Here is a 19,300-nt window from a genome sequence, read left to right as displayed (position 1 = left end):
AGATGGGAAAGACCTGCTGTTGAATTTCTGATGCTATGATAGAGTTAAAAGACGTAGCTTTCAGGGGACGGGGGGGGGGGGGGAGAACGACAGCCCTTTCAGTCTGTCCACGGCACGACTCTGTGATGCAAGTGTTGCACACACCATCCGTGGGCACTGCCAACGGGGCAACAGCCGAGTGGTGCAGCGATAAAACCGCTAGCACATTCGCTTGTTGTATTTCGTTGGTGGTGAGAGAGGTTGGTGGTGGCTTAGGGTGTAGTTGGTTGTCTTTGGTTGGCTGTAGTGAGAATTGTTTTTGTGTGTGAGTGTGTGTGTGTGTATTTTTGAATCACTCATACAAGTAACACTGACAGGAAACCCCACACATTCACTAAGTAGAATAATAGAAGCATAACCACCCGACCCCACTCAACTTACCATCTCCCCCTGACTTCCTAATGGTTTAAACTAATTCATGAACCAATAACCTCCTTTTGTAGTTGACCTCCTTTGTAATGTTTTATTTTGAAATCTTTTAAGATAATATTTTAGTTTTTTGTTAATTGTATACTCTATATTTGACTTTCTTCAGATTGTGTTATTGATGTTTTAATATTCTGTAAGCCACTTTGAAGCGGTATAGAAATGAAATTACAGTGGTACCTCGGGTTACAGATGCTTCAGGTTACAGATGCTTTAGGTTACAGACTCCGCTAACCCAGAAATAGTACCTTGGGTTAAGAACTTTGCTTCAGGATGAGAATAGAAATCGCACAGCGGTGGTGCGGGAGACCACATTAGCTAAGGTTAAGAACAGTTTCAGGTTAAGAATGAACCTCCAGAACAAATTAAGTTCTTAACCCAAGGTTCCACTGTAATAATAATAACTTATAAATTGACCACTAATAATGAACCATATGTTGTAGATATCACTCCACATTCATTATGCTATTTTTGTGATATACAAATGACACGAGAAAACTTGGTATACTTATTTGTGTAACATTATTCTAGTTTATAAACCTCCACTCCCACCCCCAAAGGAAACTACTAGCACATTTGCAAAGCTAAGCAGGGTCTGGTCTGGTTTCAAACTGTATGGGGGACTGCATTGTTGAGAAGGCTGGACTTAGATGACCCTTGGCATCCCTTCCAACTCTATCTATAAATCTGGAGGCTGGAGGGGGCAGGGAGGCAGAGAGTCCTGGGAGGCAGAGACGGAAATCAGGGTGGAGAAAGGAGACAATTGTTTATCAAAACAAAACAAATTCCTTCCAGTAGCACCTTAAAGACCAACTAAGTCAGTTCTTGGTATGAGCTTTCGTGTGCATGCACACTTCTTCAGATACGTATCTGAAGAAGTGTGCATTCTTCGTATCTGAAGAAGTGTGCATGCACACGAAAGCTCATACCAAGAACTGACTTAGTTGGTCTTTAAGGTGCTACTGGAAGGAATTTGTTTTGTTTTGACTATGGCAGACCAACACGGCTACCTATCTGTAATTGTTTATCAGAGAGGCCTCCAGGTGGCGTTAATGCCAAGAAACAAGGAGGCCTCCCACGTCCTAGAGAAAGGGAAAGCAGGTGATGTAGAAAAATGTTTCTACTGCTTCCCCAACAAGTAAGGCATTATTCCACTTTCCGGTTTCAGGGATAACACTTCTGCGTGCAGCTGAATTACTGCGGATTAGGGTGGGGAAGAATCATGGAGTCGGAAGGGATCCCCAAGGGCAGGGGTCAGCAACCTTTTTTTCAGCCGTGGGCCGGTCCACTGTCCCTCAGACCATGTGGTGGGCTGGATTATATTGGGGGGGGGAATGAACGAATTCCTATGCCCCACAAATAACTCAGAGATGCATTTTAAATAAAAGCACACATTCTACTCATGTAAAAACACGCTGATTCCCGGACCGTCCGCGGGCCGGATTGAGAAGGCGATTGGGCCAGATCCGGCCCCTGGGTCTTAGTTTGCCTACCCCTGCCCAAGGGCCATCTAGTCCAACCCTCTGCAGTGCAGGAATGGCAACTAAAGAGTGGGCAATAGATCAACCTTTGCTGCAATCTAATGAGAGTGATGTGGGGTGGGGGTTTTTTGGGGGGGGGGTTGGCTGGAAACGCAAACAAACCTCTGTATCCCACTTGCAGTGTGAGCAGTGGGCTCCATTGCAGGGCGGCCGTGAGCCTCTGCCTGGCCTCAGCAACGTGGAGGCAACAGCACTGGGCTACACGGAAGGGTTGTTGTTGTGGTGGTGGTGTGCAGCTTCCCGTGCAATCTTATTAAGCGCATCTGGGTTCAATGGGACTTGGTTGTAGTGTATTAAGAATGGACTACACGGCAGGGTTGTCGTAAACCGTTCCTGCGGTCACGGCCATAACTCCCTTGCAAAAATATTTAAAGCCTTACAAAAATTAAAAATCGCGCAAAATAAGACCCATTGCCGCTGTCCAGTCGCAGCTACGTCATAAGGTTCCCCTCCATTGATACTTATGGGCAGCTCTCACGGTCAGGATTGGGTTGCCAAAGGGAACTCGGAAACGCCGCATCCGGGCTATGCGACGCGGCTCTTCCCTTTTACTTGATCTCTTGCTTCCTTTCCACTCCCCGGCCTCTCTAGGCCGCGCGAACTCTGACGCGCAAAGAGATAGCGGCGCAGCCACGTGATGTCATCACCTCGCGCCCTGCCGGCCTCCTCTCCTCATACCCGTCGAAGCCGGGCGTTAGTGGGCGAGAGAGCGCCGGTGGCAGGATGGGGCTGCCGGCTGTGGCTCCGGTGTTGAGGCGGAGGCTTCCCAGGTTAGACGGCCCTGCGAGTGGGGCGAGGGCCGAGAGCGGCGTCGAGAAGCGCAGCCCCGCCTACCTTTCCTCAGAAGTAGCCTTGAACGCAGTGGGAGCTTACTCCCGAGTAGCGGGGCCTGCGCTGCGTAGCTTTCGCTGAACACTCTTATTATTACCGTCCTGGATGAGGTTATAAACTTCAACCAGGCCATTGGATTATTAACAGTCCTGTTAAATGTGTTTGAGGGAAGGGTGTGTGTGTGTGTGTATTATTTCTTTTGTTCTTATACTTTGTTTTTACTACGCATTTTTGTGGTTTTATTCCATGAACCGCCCTGAGATCTTAGGATGAAGGGAAGTATACAGATTGAATAAATAATAACAATAATAATAATATAAAAGGTAAAGGACCCCTGGACGGTTAAGTCCAGTCCAAGGTGACTATGGGGTGTGGCACTGATCTCCGCTTTCAGGTCGAGGGAGCTAGCGTTTGTCCACAGACAGCTTTCTGGGTCATGTGGCCAGCATGACTAAACCGCTTCTGGCGCAGCGGGACACCGTGATGGAAACCAGAGCGCACGGAAATGCCGTTTACCTTCCCGCTGCAGCAGTACCTATTTATCTACTTGTACTGGTGTGCTTTCAAACTGCTAGGTTGGCAGGAGCTGGGACAGAGCAACGGGAGCTCACTCCATTGTGTGGATTCGAACTGCCAACCTTCTGATCGGCAAGCCCAAGAGGCTCAGTGGGTTTACAATTGCCCTTTCAGCCCTAAGGAGTGCCTCCCATAAGTGCCTCTGACCATGAATGCCCCAGAGGGGAATGGACAGTGTTAAGAGCAGGAACTGTTTTCTAGGTCATGAAAGAGGAGAAGGAAACTTATGGAAGACGGGAACATGTGCTTTGGGCTGCCGAGATTCAGGAACAGAATCTCTTTAAATGAAGGCAGCTCTTTGTGGTTCATTCCCTTTGTTTTTTGACAGGTGTGTGTGTGTGGCGACAGGTACTTGCTCTCCCTACGGGTTCCAGCAAGCGTCCCATTGCTGCATGTTAAGGTCATATTAAGGTGATCCAAGGTCAAGGGCGATGTCAGCTCAGCTCATTGGCTGAATTTAAAGTTGGTGCTTTAAAGAGGGACCAAGTATCTAAATGAGCCCTGTGAGAAGAAAAAAAGTTTGGAGTTTGGGAAGGCTTATCCTGCTATGTGGAATGCTTCCTTCTTGGCTGAAAATCATTTCAAATTTAATTTTTGGACATGTTTGTGTTTATGTTAAGGTGTACTAAAAGCACAACATAGGAAAGGTAATGTAGGGAAGATGTATATTTTTTTCAGAAAGCTGGTCCCTTTGTCCTAAAGTTTGCACATGAATGATGCTTATTCGTTTGTTCATTCAGTATACCACTCTTCATCTGAAGATCACAGGGCAGTTCTCAACATCAAAATACAACATACATAATAAAACAAAAACAAACCAATAGCCCACAAGCACATTTAAAAAGCCATAGAATGTTAATCAGCCAACACCCGGTTGAAGAGAAAAACTTCTGTCTGGCACTTAGAACACAATATAAATATGATGGGGGGGGGGGACACCCATGTTAATAAATATGGAGTACTCCCCGCACAAGCCTACAATTCCCAGAGTTCCCTGGGTCAATTCATAAACTACTAGAGAAAGCCCCCCCCCCCCCGCTGTTTCTGCTTTAAATGTATAGTGTAGGTGTGGCTGACAAAAGCATGTGCTTGATTTGCTTGACATTTTTACATAGGCTGTGGCACAAGATATGGCTGAACTTGATTTTCTTGTTTCAGATTGAAGCCATTCAACAGGTTACAGGTCATTGTAGAACATTTGGTAAGTGTGGAGGTCTCCTTCAGGTTGGGGAGGCTAATGTGGGTTTCATAATGTTCAATATGTAAACTGTTTTCAGCAAGCCCATGGGGGCTTTTGAATTGTGCTCCTCCAACAACCTCTCCAGAAGACAAAAACACAAGTTTCAAAGGCAATTTATGATACAACAAGCCCACAACTTATGTTCCAGGGATCTCACCTAAAGCCAAAACCGCCTTGGGTGTAATGGCTGGTGGAATTGCCCACCCCCTTTTTAATGTTTAAAAAATTATTTTGCCAAGCGCATAAAGCTGAATGCACACAAGTCAAATGTGCGTAAGTTGTGGGCTTCGTGTATACTGTTCACATGGGGGAAAGGCAGGAGACAAGCACTTGTGGGTGTGCATAAGCTCATACATGAGCCTAAAGTAGTTTGCTAGATAGGAACATAGAAGCTACCTTATACCAAGCCAAACTATTGGTCCATCGAGCTCCGCATTATCTTGCAGTGGCTCTCTGCGTTTCAGTCAGGGAGTCCGTCCCAGCTGGTGGTACCCGGGATTGAACCTTGGACCTTCTGCATGAAAACTAGACGCTTTTGGATTCCAGTTCCCATCAGCTCCAGCCAGAATGGCCACATAGAACAGGAGTAGTAGTAACATTTGGAGAGCCAGTTTTTCCTCCCCTGCTCTAAAGAATTTGCATGCTGGAACCAACTTGCAAATTAGCAGCTTGTTAAAAACCTTGGGTGGATCTACACACAGGAACCCTCCCCCTGCTATAAATAAGTCAGAAATTAAATTGTAACAAAATAAAAAAAACCGCTATGTAAAAATCACATCGATTTTTTTTTTGTTCTCTGGCGCCATCTGGTGTTGCATGTTTCTAACACATTCAAAATGTTTTTTTGACTAATGTGGCTGAGTCCCTTGATTTTTGTTTTGTTTTGTTTGTTCTTGTTTCAAATATGCAGAGTATGTCCAAGACGGCAGCTTCTTCCTCTGAGGTTCTCTTGGAAAAAAAGGGGTGTGCTGGTGTTATAACCATGAACAGACCCAAGGCTCTAAATGCATTAAATATATCCATGATTCGACAGATGTATCCACAACTGAAGGTTGGTGATTTTCTTTTATATCAGTGCTGTGGGCACAGTGTGTGGGTTGACAGAGGAGGCCATTCAAGAGCAGCACCTCAAGCAGCGGCTATAGCCCATCACTTTTTTTCTACACTTCAGCAGCTGAATGTGTGAACTGCCTCTGTTGAAAACCATTGGGTTTGAGGTGGTGCGAAAGTTCTGTATGCAACGTATGATCTGTGATGGCTCATTCACTAACAAAATCCATGTCTTGACCACGCATTCATTTGGCAATGAGCATTCATGTGCAAACCAAGCCAAGGGCTCTGGATGAACCAGTAATCAGATTAATTTTATGGCCATCCTTCTGATTTAATTGGGGATGTACTGGGGAGTGGGGAAGGACCTGAAAATGAGAACAGCAGAAATGCTGTTACTGGTAGTGGATTTTATCTACGCTCACTGAATAAGTAACAGGCAGTACTGAGACACACACACCATGTTCATCTTCGCTATATTTACAGAAGTATACTGGTGGTCTTAGTGGCAGCAACCGTACCCTGTGGTGTCCCACAGCCAAACAGAAATCCCTATTTAAATGGCAGAGTAGTAGGAAGGGGAGGGGGAAGCCTGGAAGCAGGGCCAAGAAAGGTAGTACTGAAAACAAGTGAATATTGCTTCAAGGGAGGGAGAAGAATGAGTGTGACCGCTCCCTCTGGAAAAAGGAAATGTCTCAAGGGGGATTCCTGTGCAAGGTGGGAAGTGGTGGGAATGGATATTTCCCCTTGCCATCTGCAGAGTCAACATTATAGGAAAGGGCTCAGGCTGGCTGGGGGTTTGCTTGGCTTTGCAGCTTTCCTTAAGTTAGGCAGGGGAGAAGGGCAGGGGGAGGTGAGATGTGGCTTCCCTGGACTTTCTCTGGAGGAAGGGCAGGCTATAAATCAAATAAACAAACTTCACTGGGATCCTAAGAAGCCAGGGCCTTTTATTGCTCTCCTGGACTTCTAGTCTATCACCTGGTTCAGCCATGGCTCAGTAGGGGGAAGTGCATGTGGATTCAGGGTTTCGTCAGGTTGCTGAGATTCATCCCAAAGGTGTGGCAGTGCTGCCGTCTGTATCGAAAGGAGGAAGAGGCAAAGCATATGCTAGAGAGCTGTTGGGGTTCTCCCCACACCCCTTTTAGTGCTGACTTTGCTCTGAACAAGGGAATGGGTCAAAGGTGGCTGTTCTGTGTTCAAGAAGAGAGAGGTGGTATGGAGCCTCGTAAAGCACGTGGCTTTGGCCCAAGGAAATTAGGGTGAAACTATATGATGCCTTGTGCCCCCCCCCCAAATATGTATTGCTACCATACAGATATAAAGAGGGTAGAAGCATCTTCCAGTGTAGAAGCAGCCAGTGAGATAGAAACGCTGAACTGTTCCCAACCTTGCTGTTTTTCCTTAGCCTGGTTTATTTCTGTTATCAGAGCCCACATTCAACATGTTTTATCTTTTGTAGAAATGGGAGAAGGACCCTAACACCTTTTTAATAATAATAAAGGGAGCTGGAGACAAAGCTTTCTGTGCAGGAGGCGATATCAAAGGTAAGGTTTTGAGTATTCAAAAAGTTGAGAGTTTCAGTTGTCATTGAGTACTTAAAATTTCAAAAGCTTTTTGATGATGTCCCTCAGCAAAGACACCTGGGTAAGCTTAGCTGTCACAAGATAAGGGGGCGGTTCTGTTATGGACCAGGAACTGGTTCAGAAATGGGAAGAAGAGAATAGGAATAAATGGATTGTCCTCCCATTGGAGGGATGGAGTCTTCTGAGGATCAGTGCTGGACCTGTGCTTTTTAACAGGTTCATAAATTATCTAGATTTGGGATGAGCATGAAGTTAGCCAAGTTTGCTGCTGATACCAAAATGTTCAAGGTACTTAAAATAAATTGGGAGAAGCTCCAAAAGGATCTTTCTAAACTAGGTTAATGGGCAGTAAAATGCATTTAATTGTCAGCAAGTGTAAAGTAAGGCACAGTGTGGCAATGAATTCTAATTTCACGTATATGCTTTCGGACTCTGAACTGGCAGTGACTAACCAGGAACAACTGGCCTTGTAGTTGATAGGTCAGTGAAGTTGTCTCAGTTTACAGCGGCTGGGAAAAGATGAATTCCATATTGGCGATCATTAGAAAAGGCACTGAAAATGAAACTGCTCATATAGTAATGCTGTTATACAGACTTGTGGGGTGACTGCGCTTGGAATACTCTGTACAGTTCTGGTTGCCTCGCCTCAAAAAGAATATTGTAGCGCTAGAATAGTTTCAGGAAAGGGCAACCAAGATGATCAAGGGGTGGAGACTCCCTTGTAGGGAAAGGTTTTTTTGTAGGGAAAGGGCATTTGTGGGTTTTTAGTTAACGAAAAGGGAGAGCAGAGGGAGATATGACAGAGGTGTATAAGATTATCTGTGGTGTGGAGAAAGTGAACAGAGGGTTGTTGTTGTTTTATTCCCCTATCCTAATTCTAGAATCTGGTGCCATCCGATGAAGCTGAACGTTGGGAGATTCAGGACAGACAAAAGAAAGTGCTTCTTTACATCGCACCTAGTTAAATTACAGAATTTGGATGTCCATCAACTTGGATTGCATATATTGTGATCATGGAAATTTGCTGCAGTCACATTTCTTGGTATTCCAGACAGTTTAAGTGTTTTGGTAGCTAAATTTGACACTTGTTTTGTTTGCTAGCTATCGTTGAAGCAGGAAGAGCGGGAGAAGGGATGCCACAATATTTCTTCAGAGAAGAGTACGCCTTGAACAATGCTATCGGTGTGTATACCAGTAATTTAAAAGTATTTTAGTAGTTTAAAAGTACGGGCTTAATTTGAGTAGGCGTGGAATCATAGAGTTGGAAGGGAGCCTGAGGATTCTCTTGTCCAAGTAGTGCCACTGTATTCTGCTCTGGTCAGACCTCACCTGGAGTACTGTGTCCAGTTCTGGACACCACAGTTCAAGAAGGACACTGACAAACTGGAACGTGTCCAGAGGAGGGCAACCAAAATGGTCAAAGGCCTGGAAACGATGCCTTATGAGGAACGGCTAAGGGAGCTGGGCATGTTTAGCCTGGAGAAGAGGAGGTTAAGGGGTGATATGATAGCCATGTTCAAATATATAAAAGGATGTCACATAGAGGAGGGAGAAAGGTTGTTTTCTGCTGCTCCAGAGAAGTGGACACGGAGCAATGGTTCCAAACTACAAGAAAGAAGATTCCACCTAAACATTAGGAAGAACTTCCTGACAGTAAGAGCTGTTCGACAGTGGAATTTGCTGCCAAGGAGTGTGGTGGAGTCTCCTTCTTTGGAGGTCTTTAAGCAGAGGCTTGACAACCATATGTCAGGAGTGCTCTGATGGTGTTTCCTGCTTGGCAGGGGGTTGGACTCAATGGCCCTTGTGGTCTCTTCCAACTCTATGATTCTATGAACCCCCTGCCGTGCAGGAATATGCAGCTCCCCATATGGAGATCAAACCTGCAACCTTGGCATTATCAACACCACACGCTAACCAACTGAGCTAGACGTAACCCTTCTTAAACCCCTTCCCTACCCCGCATTTTCACACTAGTACCTATGTGGTTGGTAACACGTCACCATTCGTTTTAAAAATTGTTCTAAGAATAGCATTTCCAGTTTCCACAGTTTGCGCCAGTACTCCACGGCGTTTCTTTCATACACTGGAAGGAACCTTTTTCAGTCTGAGGGCCGCATTCCTTCCTTAACAACCTTCCAAGGGCCATGTGCCAGAGGTAGGTGAGGCTAGAAGCAAAAGTAGGTGGAACAACACACATTTTCCTCTTGTCCAGTAGGGTAGTTTCTGCACATGCTCACACGCTCCCCACTAGCCTTTATCCTGAGAAACAAGAGGTGGTGTTGTTTGAGAACAATAGCACTCTGGGAGTGAAGCACAGTGGGTGAGGCGGTGTGGCCTGGTGAGAGATGCAAGAAGCCTGGGCTCTCCTTGGACCCTTGGCCCTGAGCTTCCACACACCTGACCTATTATGCTGCTATATTCTGTGGAATGCTTTGTATAGGTAGACCTGCCTGGCGTCTAGTTTCAGATACTCTTTGTGCCAGGCAAATAACTTTTTATTACCCAGGCTCAACACTAAGCTCTTCTTAATCAGTTGATTCCCCCCCCCCCATCCCATCCCTGGTATTGCTAGGTTTTTTTTGGGGGGGGGGTTGCTTCGGTTTTACTGTTCTCTTGTTCATTCCTTATTTTATCACTGTTGTGAGCTGCCCTGTGTGGGCTTTTTTTAACGGAATGGTGACATAAGAATGTTTTAAATATTCAAATCTTATATTCAGAAAGAGAGGAGACACCACAGCACTTTAAGGCATGGATGGGGAATCTCAGGCTAAATGCGGCCCTCCACATCTCTCTGTGTGGCCCTCTGAAGTCTCCCCAGGCCACCCCTTTCACTGGTTCTGCTTCCCACCCTGAATGTTTTTGCCCGAGTGCAGTGTGTCTCCCAACTTTGATAATGCTTCTTGCCACTTGGATGGATGATAGAGAGGTACCTGTGTAGAAATAATCATAGTGTGCTAGGGTAAAATTAGCATTTGTTGCTCCATCCACTTGCCTAGCCATACCCACCAATGACTTGTTGCACCTGGAAAGGGTGCTTTGAAGGGAATGGAGTGCTCAGACTGAAAAAGGGTCCCTGCACCTACTTTAAAGGTTAGCAGGTTTATTATGGCATATGCCAGGCATAGGCAAACTACAACTCCCATCACCCCTAGCTAACATGACCAGTGGTCAGGGATGATGGGAGTTGTAGTCCCAAAACATCTGGAGGGCCAAGTTTGCCTATACGTGTCATATGCTTTTGTTTGCTGATCTTTAAGGTGCTGTAAAATTCTTGGCGCTCTTTGCCACAATGGACTAACATGGCTAATCTTGGAATTCAGAGTGGGATAATTATAATTTGGTCAACAAATTGAATATTCAAGTTATATTATCAGGCTTCACAAGGTCTTTCCTTGCAGAAGTGTGCTTTATTCTGTTTTAATCATGTAAATGTCTTTTCATTTCACTTTTCATTTGTATATCCCCTTCCTGTATTACTAATATAGGTTTACAAGCTGAAGAAACAACAAAATAGACAGCAAAGACCTAAAAACAATCTGATCCAGTACCAAAAAAAGCCATAATAAAAACATAACTTTAAAATAAACAACTTACATCAAATGTAGCAATATTCAATAATCCATTAGAATATAATGGTAAACAGTAAAATTAAATATCAGAAAATGGCAATGAAACAGTTTATACTTAACTGTTACAATAAATAATTACTAAACTATAGTCAGTAAAAATAACAGCAAGTCACAATGCATAAAATATCAGAAAACATACAAAAACACATGAAAAGATCAAATTGAGAACAAGGACACGCAACATAATTTTTTTTAAAAAAATAAATAAATCCCTAAGCTGCTCTCTTCACAGCTGTTTCTGCTATTCTTAAAGTCATGGTCTGGGAAAGGCTCCTAGGAGGGTGGGCCAAGGCAGGTGGAAAGACTATTGCCTGATGGCCAACACAGAGTCTCTCTGCCCTCACAGTTCTTCACCTGGAAACATCTCTCTTATGAAGACTCCACCTGGGGCAAGGCAGGTGGAAAAAGCCATTGCCTGGTGGCCAGCACAAAGTCTCTCTCTCTCTCCTCACGAAATGTGTTGTTTCCATCCTGACAGGCACCTGCCAGAAGCCATACGTGGCGCTTATTGATGGAATTACAATGGGAGGTGTAAGTAGAAATCTTTTCTAAGGCAATTGGCTTGGCTTGTGCTTTCATTCTGTTTTAAAGTCGCCAGTGAAGTGACTTCAAGGGGTTTCAAAGAAAGATGTGTGAGAATAACATTGACCAGGGATAGCTCAGTTGGTAAAGCACAAGACTCTTAATCTTAGGGTTGTGGGTTTGAGCCCCACATTGGGCAAAAGATTCCTGCATTGCAGGGGGTTGAACTGGAGACCTTTGGCATCCCTTCCAACTCTACAATTCTATGATTATATTTTTAGCATTTGTGAAATATTCTTGAGCACCTTCTTTTCTGAGGGCAGTTTTCAGTCTTAGAACGTTTACAACATCCCGCTCCCTGTGAGCTGAAAGAAAAGCACTTTTTCGCTGAGAACAGTGGCAGCACCAGAAAAAGGGGGCACAGAAGGGGCAAAGTATAATTCTTAGTGGTTGAGTTGTGTCACACGCAGTAAAAACTCAAAGCAAAATAGCAGCAAATGTTAATGGCAGGATGGCAGGAGTCCAGCAATTGGGGGGGGGGGAGCAAGCTCCTTGGTTTTTTTGGGGGGGTGCTTGTTCACCCCCTTTGGTGCTGTGCATAACTGAGAAGGGTCTCCATGCAGGCTTGGGGGTGGGCATGTGGGCTTGAGGGTAAGGCCAAGATGAAGATACCGTATATACTCTAGTATAAGCTGACCTGAATATAAGCTGAGTCACTTAATTTTAGCACAAAAAGCTGGGAAAACCTATTGACTCGTGTATGTCAGATCACCACACCACAAACCTGGTGGTGGCGGCAGCGGTGGAGGAAGAACAAGCAGCCTGAAAGGGCTCCTTTTGGGCCACTTCTCCCTCTGCCGCTCGCAAGAGCAGGCATAGGAGCCGTGGTTAGGAGAGGCGCAGCATCGCCTGCCCTTGCGAGAGGCGGCAGCGGCAGGACCAGTAGTGAGAAAGGGCTTCTTCTGGGCCACTCGTCCCTCTGCCGCCACCCACTTCACTCAAGTATAAGCCGAGAGGGACTTTTTCAGCATAAAAAATGTGCTGAAAAAGTTGGCTTATACTTGAGTATATACGGTATTTGGCTAGGACAGATGGGAGTTGAAGTGGAATTGGTTCACATGTAGCTTCTAGCCATCAAGTGTTAAGTAATGTGTGAACTCACCCTTGGTTTCAAGGATGTTTGTGTGCCCAAGAAATAGTAAGTTTTGTATACTGTTGAACAATGCAGAATAATTCAGCACATTTGTGGAAGTTATGCTTTGTATTTATTTCAGAATCCACCTCATAGTTTGTGTGACGTTGATGTTTTTCCTTCTGTGTTGGTGTTCCTTGACTCATAATTGGATGGGACCTTGAAATGTAGTTGTTGACAGTAACTGCTGAATTAAAGCCAAAGCTGCTTATCAAACACAGACAGAGTGTGTTTGTTTATGCTTTAAAAATAATTCAGAATATTTATGATGTGATTCTCATTGTGAAGATATGTATAGTTAGCGTATCCATTACAAAATTCTGTACGTTAAATATTTTGGTTATCTGCGAATGCCAGACAACACGAAAAAGTTATAAAGTACTTATTGCAAATGCACAATCTACTGGGTTTGATCCAATTATGATTTTTTTTTTAATCCATTCTTGCTTTTGATTCTGTGTATATTTCTGCTATTGGAGGAAGTGGGGATATGGTTTTTGATGATTTGGTCTTTCTCCCTGTAGTTCCCATCTGCCCTCCTCATCTTCAGGGGGTTGTGGGGACAGAACAGTAGTGCAGACGGAAGGATGGAAATTGGCAAAATGTTGTCCTCTCCCCTTCAGTTAGTGAAGACGTTTGCCGGACCAAAGACGCTGTTATGCAAATAAAAGGAGTCCTTCCATTTGCCAAAGTGCACCATTGAATACAGCCCAGTATATCTGAATTTAAAAACAAACATGTCACATTTATAACTCCCAATGCTTAAGGGTCTCGCATATCTAAAGTGCATCATGGAATATTAGATGATTTAATCGTCCTTTTCCTCAGTTATTGAATCAGTCCTGCAGATGTTTCCTTGTTTAAACCATCTGTCTTTGGATGACATATGCCAGAATGGAAGTAAGGCAGAAAAAGGCAAACATCTGTCAAGATAAAATATTGTGAGGTACGAAAGGATGGAAAACAGACTGCTTCCACTTGTCAGGCACCAGGGTGCTTTTAAGAACATTGCATTAGCTTAGAGGCCTTGGTTTCATCAGAATTCACGTACATGGAATTAATGGTGGTTTGAATATCTGGTGGCCTAATGTGACCTCCTGCAAATATTTATGAAGTTGGTTTTTAGGGTGTTTTTTTAAAGCTGGTGTGCCATAAAGTCATTAGTGACTTGGTTTATGCTAGCATTTTGTAAGCAAAGTGCAGGGAAGTGAGTGTAGCTTGGGCGTCTTTATCCTTTTGTATAGTTTGTACAGTTTGGGGATTTCTGAGAATATTTTTTCTTCAAATATTCCAGTGTCTGCTTTTCAACAGTGAGAATGTTCTGTTATTACTGCTGAATATAATAAGTGGTTAACTGCATCTTTCTGAGATCCAGAGCAAACGTGTGAAGTGTTTGATACTTTAAAAATCCTTTCTAGAAGGTGTGTATTCTTAATTTTGCAGAGGGTTATATTAAATGTTACTCTATTATCCCCCCCTTCTAAATCAATCTAAAAAGCAACATAAATCTGTTAAGAACAAGCTTAGTACTTTTCATGCTATGCAGTAAAAACTATATTAAAGAGGGTCATTTAAGGAACATTTCAGAGCATTGATTTTTGAGCAAAAGTAGAACAGGTTTGTGGTTACTACATGTGGTTTCTTCTATTGGTGGAAAGAGTGGATTGTCCTACGAACCAGTAATTGGACTTGGCTCTTCTTGAGAATAATAAAAGGGGCATATCATTCATTTGTAAAAAGTACGAAGTCATTTCAGAGGCTGCTTGACATGTGCACCCATTTTGCTGCATTTCAAAATGCCTTCATAAAAGATGTAGGTGGTATTCAGCTAAACAGGCGCACTAGTGCAAGGATGTTCTATGCATAGGATTAGGGGAACCCCCTGGACTATATTTAGGGTAACACAGTCAGAGGAGAGGCTGGGAAAGTTCCATTACACAGCTAAACATCCTAGCAGTAGTGGAACTGTTTAACTAGATACCATCCTTTGGTCATATCTACACCATATATTTGAAGCTCGTTACTTCCCCCAGAGAATTCTGGGAAATTAAGGGTGCTGGGAAGTCTTGCCCTGTAAGGCATAAACCAGGATTCTTGGGGGGGGGGTGGAGGGGTAAGGTCACATGCTTTAAATGCATGATATGAATGTGACCATAGACCCAAATTGCCCTTCTCCTGTAGGCCTCATTACTTCCACCATGTGAATGTCTCTATTTTTCCTGGCTCCACAAAAATATCAACCTCAACTTCTGAATTAAAATTGGAGGGTTTCTGGGAGGGATCCACCTAATGAATCCCAAGCTGTGAACAAAGGCTCCCACTTGTACAGCAGGGCTTTCTCCTTGCACCCCCAAAATGGGTTTGGTTGGGGAGATGAGGTTGGATCATTCCATTTGGCATTTGGGATGCTTGTGCTCGCCAGATTGTGCAACCCTCTATTCTTATAGAATTGTAGAGTTGGAAGGGATCATGAGGGTCATCTAGTCCAACCCTCTAGGAATCTTTTGCCCAACACGGGGCTCAAACTTGCGACCCTGACATTCAGAGTCTCATGCTCTACTGACTTAGCTATACCTTTGTCTGTGCACTGGTCTGCCTCCAGAGTCTTTACACTAGCATGTGAATCAGAATCACCCATTTTTGTGTATTTGTGTGAGTGCCTCTGGCTGCAAAGAGGCCAGTATCAGAACAAACTCACTGGGAGATGTAATGTGATTATTCTGTCTGTTTCTGTTGGATTTGAATACTCCAGCTTATCCCAGTGCGGAGACTCAACTAAACTGCCTGTGTCTGAGGCGGCTGGTTGAAAAGAACGAAGGTCAGAGAACCACGTGAAGATGCAGCAGAGAGCTGCCTCCATGGGTGGGGTCTTTGAGTTCATGGGAGCCTTTAATTCAGGCATAGTCAAACTCAGCCCTCCATATGTTTTGGGACTACAACTCCCATCATCCCTGACCACTGGTCCTGTTAGCTAGGGATGATGGGAGTTGTAGGCCAAAAACATCTGGAAGGCTGGGTTTGCCTATGTCTGCTTTAATTATTGACACATGAACAGTTCTCCCTTACTGCAATTAGCATACCCTGGTTCGCAGTTTGGGGGAGACAGCTTTACAGGTTATGTATCTAAATCGGCTGGGGAACCTTTTGGGCTTTCACATGTTCTTAGACTCCAGCTCCCATCAACCCTAGTCAACAATGACTAGTGTTCTGGGATGATGGTAGTTGTAATCAGACAACATCTGCAGGGCAGCAGGTTTCCCACCCCTAACTTAAGTAGGGGAGAGTTGAGAGCAGCTGTGTACCATTGAATCATAAGCAAAGTGAACCAAAAAGCTAGATTTTTTAGGTTTATTTTTGCAGCTTTGTAGGTCGTTGACAGCCAATATGATTGAACTTGGATTGGGTATTGATGACCAGGCTTTAGCCATGTATCCCTTTCCTCCTCTGTCTAACAGTGGTCTTGGGCAGAATGCTCTTCCCTCAGTCCTGTTTCCTCCACCTTCAAATTGTGGTGGGGAAAGAAGGATGTTGAAAGTAGGAATGAAAGGATGTTTGTGGTTGTTCTTCAGAGAGGATTTTGCACACTTAAATGTAACAGTCAATATAGGTATTAATGCATTCAGAGCTGAGTAATGTACAATTAGCCAAGTTCTCCTTTGCTGTGCTAAGTGAATTCATTTCACACTTTTCTAGTTCTATGAATGTAATTGTGCAGTTGTTGTGATCATGACATACAGGTAAATGCAGTTTAGCATCTTTTGATGAGCACTTAGCTGAATGTTCCTGCTGGCATTATCTGTCAGCAGGTAGGAGCTGCAATGCTAATGATTCAGTTGTTGCCTGCACATTTCAGTAAACAGCTACTAACACAAATTATACCATTTCAACTGGGTCTTTCTAGACTTGGTAAAACACTCAGCCTGTGTGCAGTTGATCTTTTACTGATGCATTTGGCAATGGTAAGAAATTAGGGTCAGTGTGGAGCAGACATTTTAACTTCTTGGAATTTTCTGCACATCCTCAGTAATATGCATGTTGTGGAACTCTGGATATCCTCAGTAGCATTTGACACTCTGGTTCCACAGCATGAGCCAGAACCCAGTATGCTACTAGGAAGATGTGCATAGGAGGACCTTGCTCGGCCTGCTTTTTACAGGGAGCTGATCTGATGCTCCCAAGAATTTGTGCAGATCAGAATGCAACTCCTTGATGGATCACACATTTCTCAGGATTCTGCGACGTTGTTTTGATGTGCAAAAAGCAAATACAAAAAATACGTGGTTTACAGGAAAGTGCATTGAAAAGCATTGAGAAGTGCATATTTTATGTAAAAAGTGCAAATAAAATATGTACAGTTTAAGGGGGGACTTTATTATGCTTAAAAGGAAAAAGCACCAAACTGGCTGGAGCAGACATACAGCTGAGAGCGAATGAAGCCAAAACTGAATTAGGCAGCTCAGTTTCAGCCCTACTCCAAAGTAAGATCATAGGATCATAGAATGCTTCCTATGCCAAGTCCAGTCATGGGTCAGTATTGTCTGCTCAGCCTTCTCAACCTGATGCCCTTCAGACATTTATGGGAGGATAGCTCAGTTGGTTAGAGTGTGGTGTGGATGACGCCAAGGTTGCAGGTGCAATTCCTGTATGAGACAGCTGCATATTCCTGCATTGCAAGGGGGAGGACTAGATGATCCCCAGGGTTCCTTCCAACTCTGTGATTTTGCACCATAGCTGCCATCATTCCATGCTGGCTAGCGATGACTGGACTTGTAGTTCAAAACAGTTTGAGGGAGCCAGGTTGAAGGCTTCCATTGAATGGCCATGGGAACCGCAGTTTACTTTTGCAAATAAAGCTTGAATATTGTAGAGCGATCATACCATCATTGGTGGTACTTAAAATGCGTAGAAAAGGGTGAATGCATAATTTATTGGTTTATCAGTTCTCCAGCAGGTATTATGTATGGTGCTGGTTTGCTCTACAATAAGTTCTAAACTAAGCATCCAATAGATGGGGGTGTAGAGCTTCTCTTTTACGCCCTTCAAAAGCACAGTTCTTTCAGTAGCATGCAGTTTCTCATTTGAATACCATTTTGCTTGTGTAATGGCTTCAGAACAAGTTGTTCAGTTCATAAGGAGAAGGGGGAAATGAGTTCACACAATACACTTGAACTTTAAAAGGACTGGCACAGATTATGGCGACCTGTCTCAGTACCACTAGGCGTAATGGTGTTTTGGCACTGCTAACGAGGCAATTTGAGGGTTGAAAGTCCCTAATGCAGACATGTCTGGAGCACAAGTTCATTTTCTACAGGCTGAACTGATTTGTTTAAGCTTTTCTCTTTGGAAAACCATTCTGTTTCTAATCCAATCCTGCAGTGGCTTGTTTAATAGAAAACGGGGGGCATTGCAGCCTGGGTTTCCCCAGTGCTCCCTTTAGCCATGAGAAAAAAGTGTCTGAAAAAAAGTGTCACATAATTCTAGAGATGCAGACTTCTTTCTTGATTTTGATGGTTTGAAAGACAGACTCCAAATTAAAGCTGTATTTTTTCGACTTCCGGTCGGCGCCAGCGTTTGATGGCGGTCCTAGCCTCGAGCTCCGAGGCAGGACTGCTCCGTAAGTTCGGGTCTTACCCGCTACGGCAAGCGGGGGACCCCTAAAATCACAGGCGCTGAAGCCTGTGAGCAAGGAGATTCGGTGGGCACCTTTGCGCCCCCCCGGCATCGTGAAAGAGCCTTTTTAAAGGCTCCGGAGCGGCATCGGGGTGAGCGCGGTGCTGAGGATCGCTACCCAGCTTACGGAGTGAAGCCGCGTCGCCATTAACGGAGAGCGCCGATTCCTTTCTGAAATCAACGATTGGCAACAACAATACCCGTGAGTAAGATCGCAAAAGTAAAACGGGACTTAAAAATTTAGAAGATTTGGCTGAAAACGGGAAGGCAAAATTAAGGAAGTCAGCCTCCCGGAACTGCATGACTAACGGAGCAATGAAAAGACTAAGCTGTGTTTAAATGGACTTTCCTTTTAACTCTTATTAAACCAGACATCGAAAGGATCTCCCCCCTGTTGTGCAGGAGAAGGGGGGGAGGAAACAGAATTAATTTTAACCTGCAAAAGAAAGGGATAAGGAATAAAAAACCTCTGCTGCCGATACTTCTGGCCAGGCTGCCGGAGCAGCGATCGCCTGAAAAAAGGAACTGTCAAGTGAGCTGTCAAAGGACAGCGGCTACAAAATAAGACTTATTTTGAAACATACTCGGGACTTTGGTGGATTACAATTTTAACAGTAAAGTGCTACAAACTAAAGACTTTTAATGGGACTTTTGCCTTTGGACTTTCTGTTTCTTTGTTCTGGGTGCCTTTGGATGGTTACAATTTCCCCCTCTAGAGGGCTTTAGTTACATTACAGTGTATCCAGTGGGATTTTCCACTTGCAACTTTCCTGTGTGAATGACCTTGAGTTATGAGCAACCCGTCAGAAGAGATTTCAACAAGAAGTAAAACAAAGCAGGCTCAAAAACAAGCTCAAAAAAGAGGCTCCTTATCAGGAGCAGCAGCTGCACAAGAAAAAATAACAGCAGCATCAATGGAGTCAATGACACAGGCCCTGCTTAAAATAAATCAGTCACTAGAAGTGCTCACTAAGCAATCTGCAGAACTTACCAAACAGTCT

General features: G+C 44.2%; 1 protein-coding gene across 1 annotated transcript in view; it reads left to right on the top strand.

Annotated features, from left to right (window-relative positions):
• Window positions 1–2,630: 2,630 nt before the first annotated feature.
• The window catches only part of HIBCH (3-hydroxyisobutyryl-CoA hydrolase), a 59,591-nt gene continuing 42,921 nt past the window's right edge, over window positions 2,631–19,300 (top strand). The window contains exons 1-6 of the mRNA XM_081846744.1: window positions 2,631–2,776; window positions 4,572–4,614; window positions 5,564–5,704; window positions 7,163–7,247; window positions 8,388–8,468; window positions 11,394–11,446. Coding sequence (XP_081702870.1) covers window positions 2,730–2,776; window positions 4,572–4,614; window positions 5,564–5,704; window positions 7,163–7,247; window positions 8,388–8,468; window positions 11,394–11,446 — 450 coding nt within the window. The 5' untranslated portion in view covers window positions 2,631–2,729. The remainder of the gene's footprint in view (window positions 2,777–4,571; window positions 4,615–5,563; window positions 5,705–7,162; window positions 7,248–8,387; window positions 8,469–11,393; window positions 11,447–19,300) is intronic.

The sequence above is a fragment of the Podarcis erhardii genome (genome assembly GCF_964252035.2).
Source record: "Podarcis erhardii genome assembly, chromosome: 1".
In the NCBI taxonomy this organism is placed as follows: Eukaryota; Metazoa; Chordata; class Lepidosauria; order Squamata; family Lacertidae; genus Podarcis; species Podarcis erhardii.
Note: the sequence above shows the minus strand (reverse complement) of the source record. Positions and strands in the feature narration are given on the sequence as shown.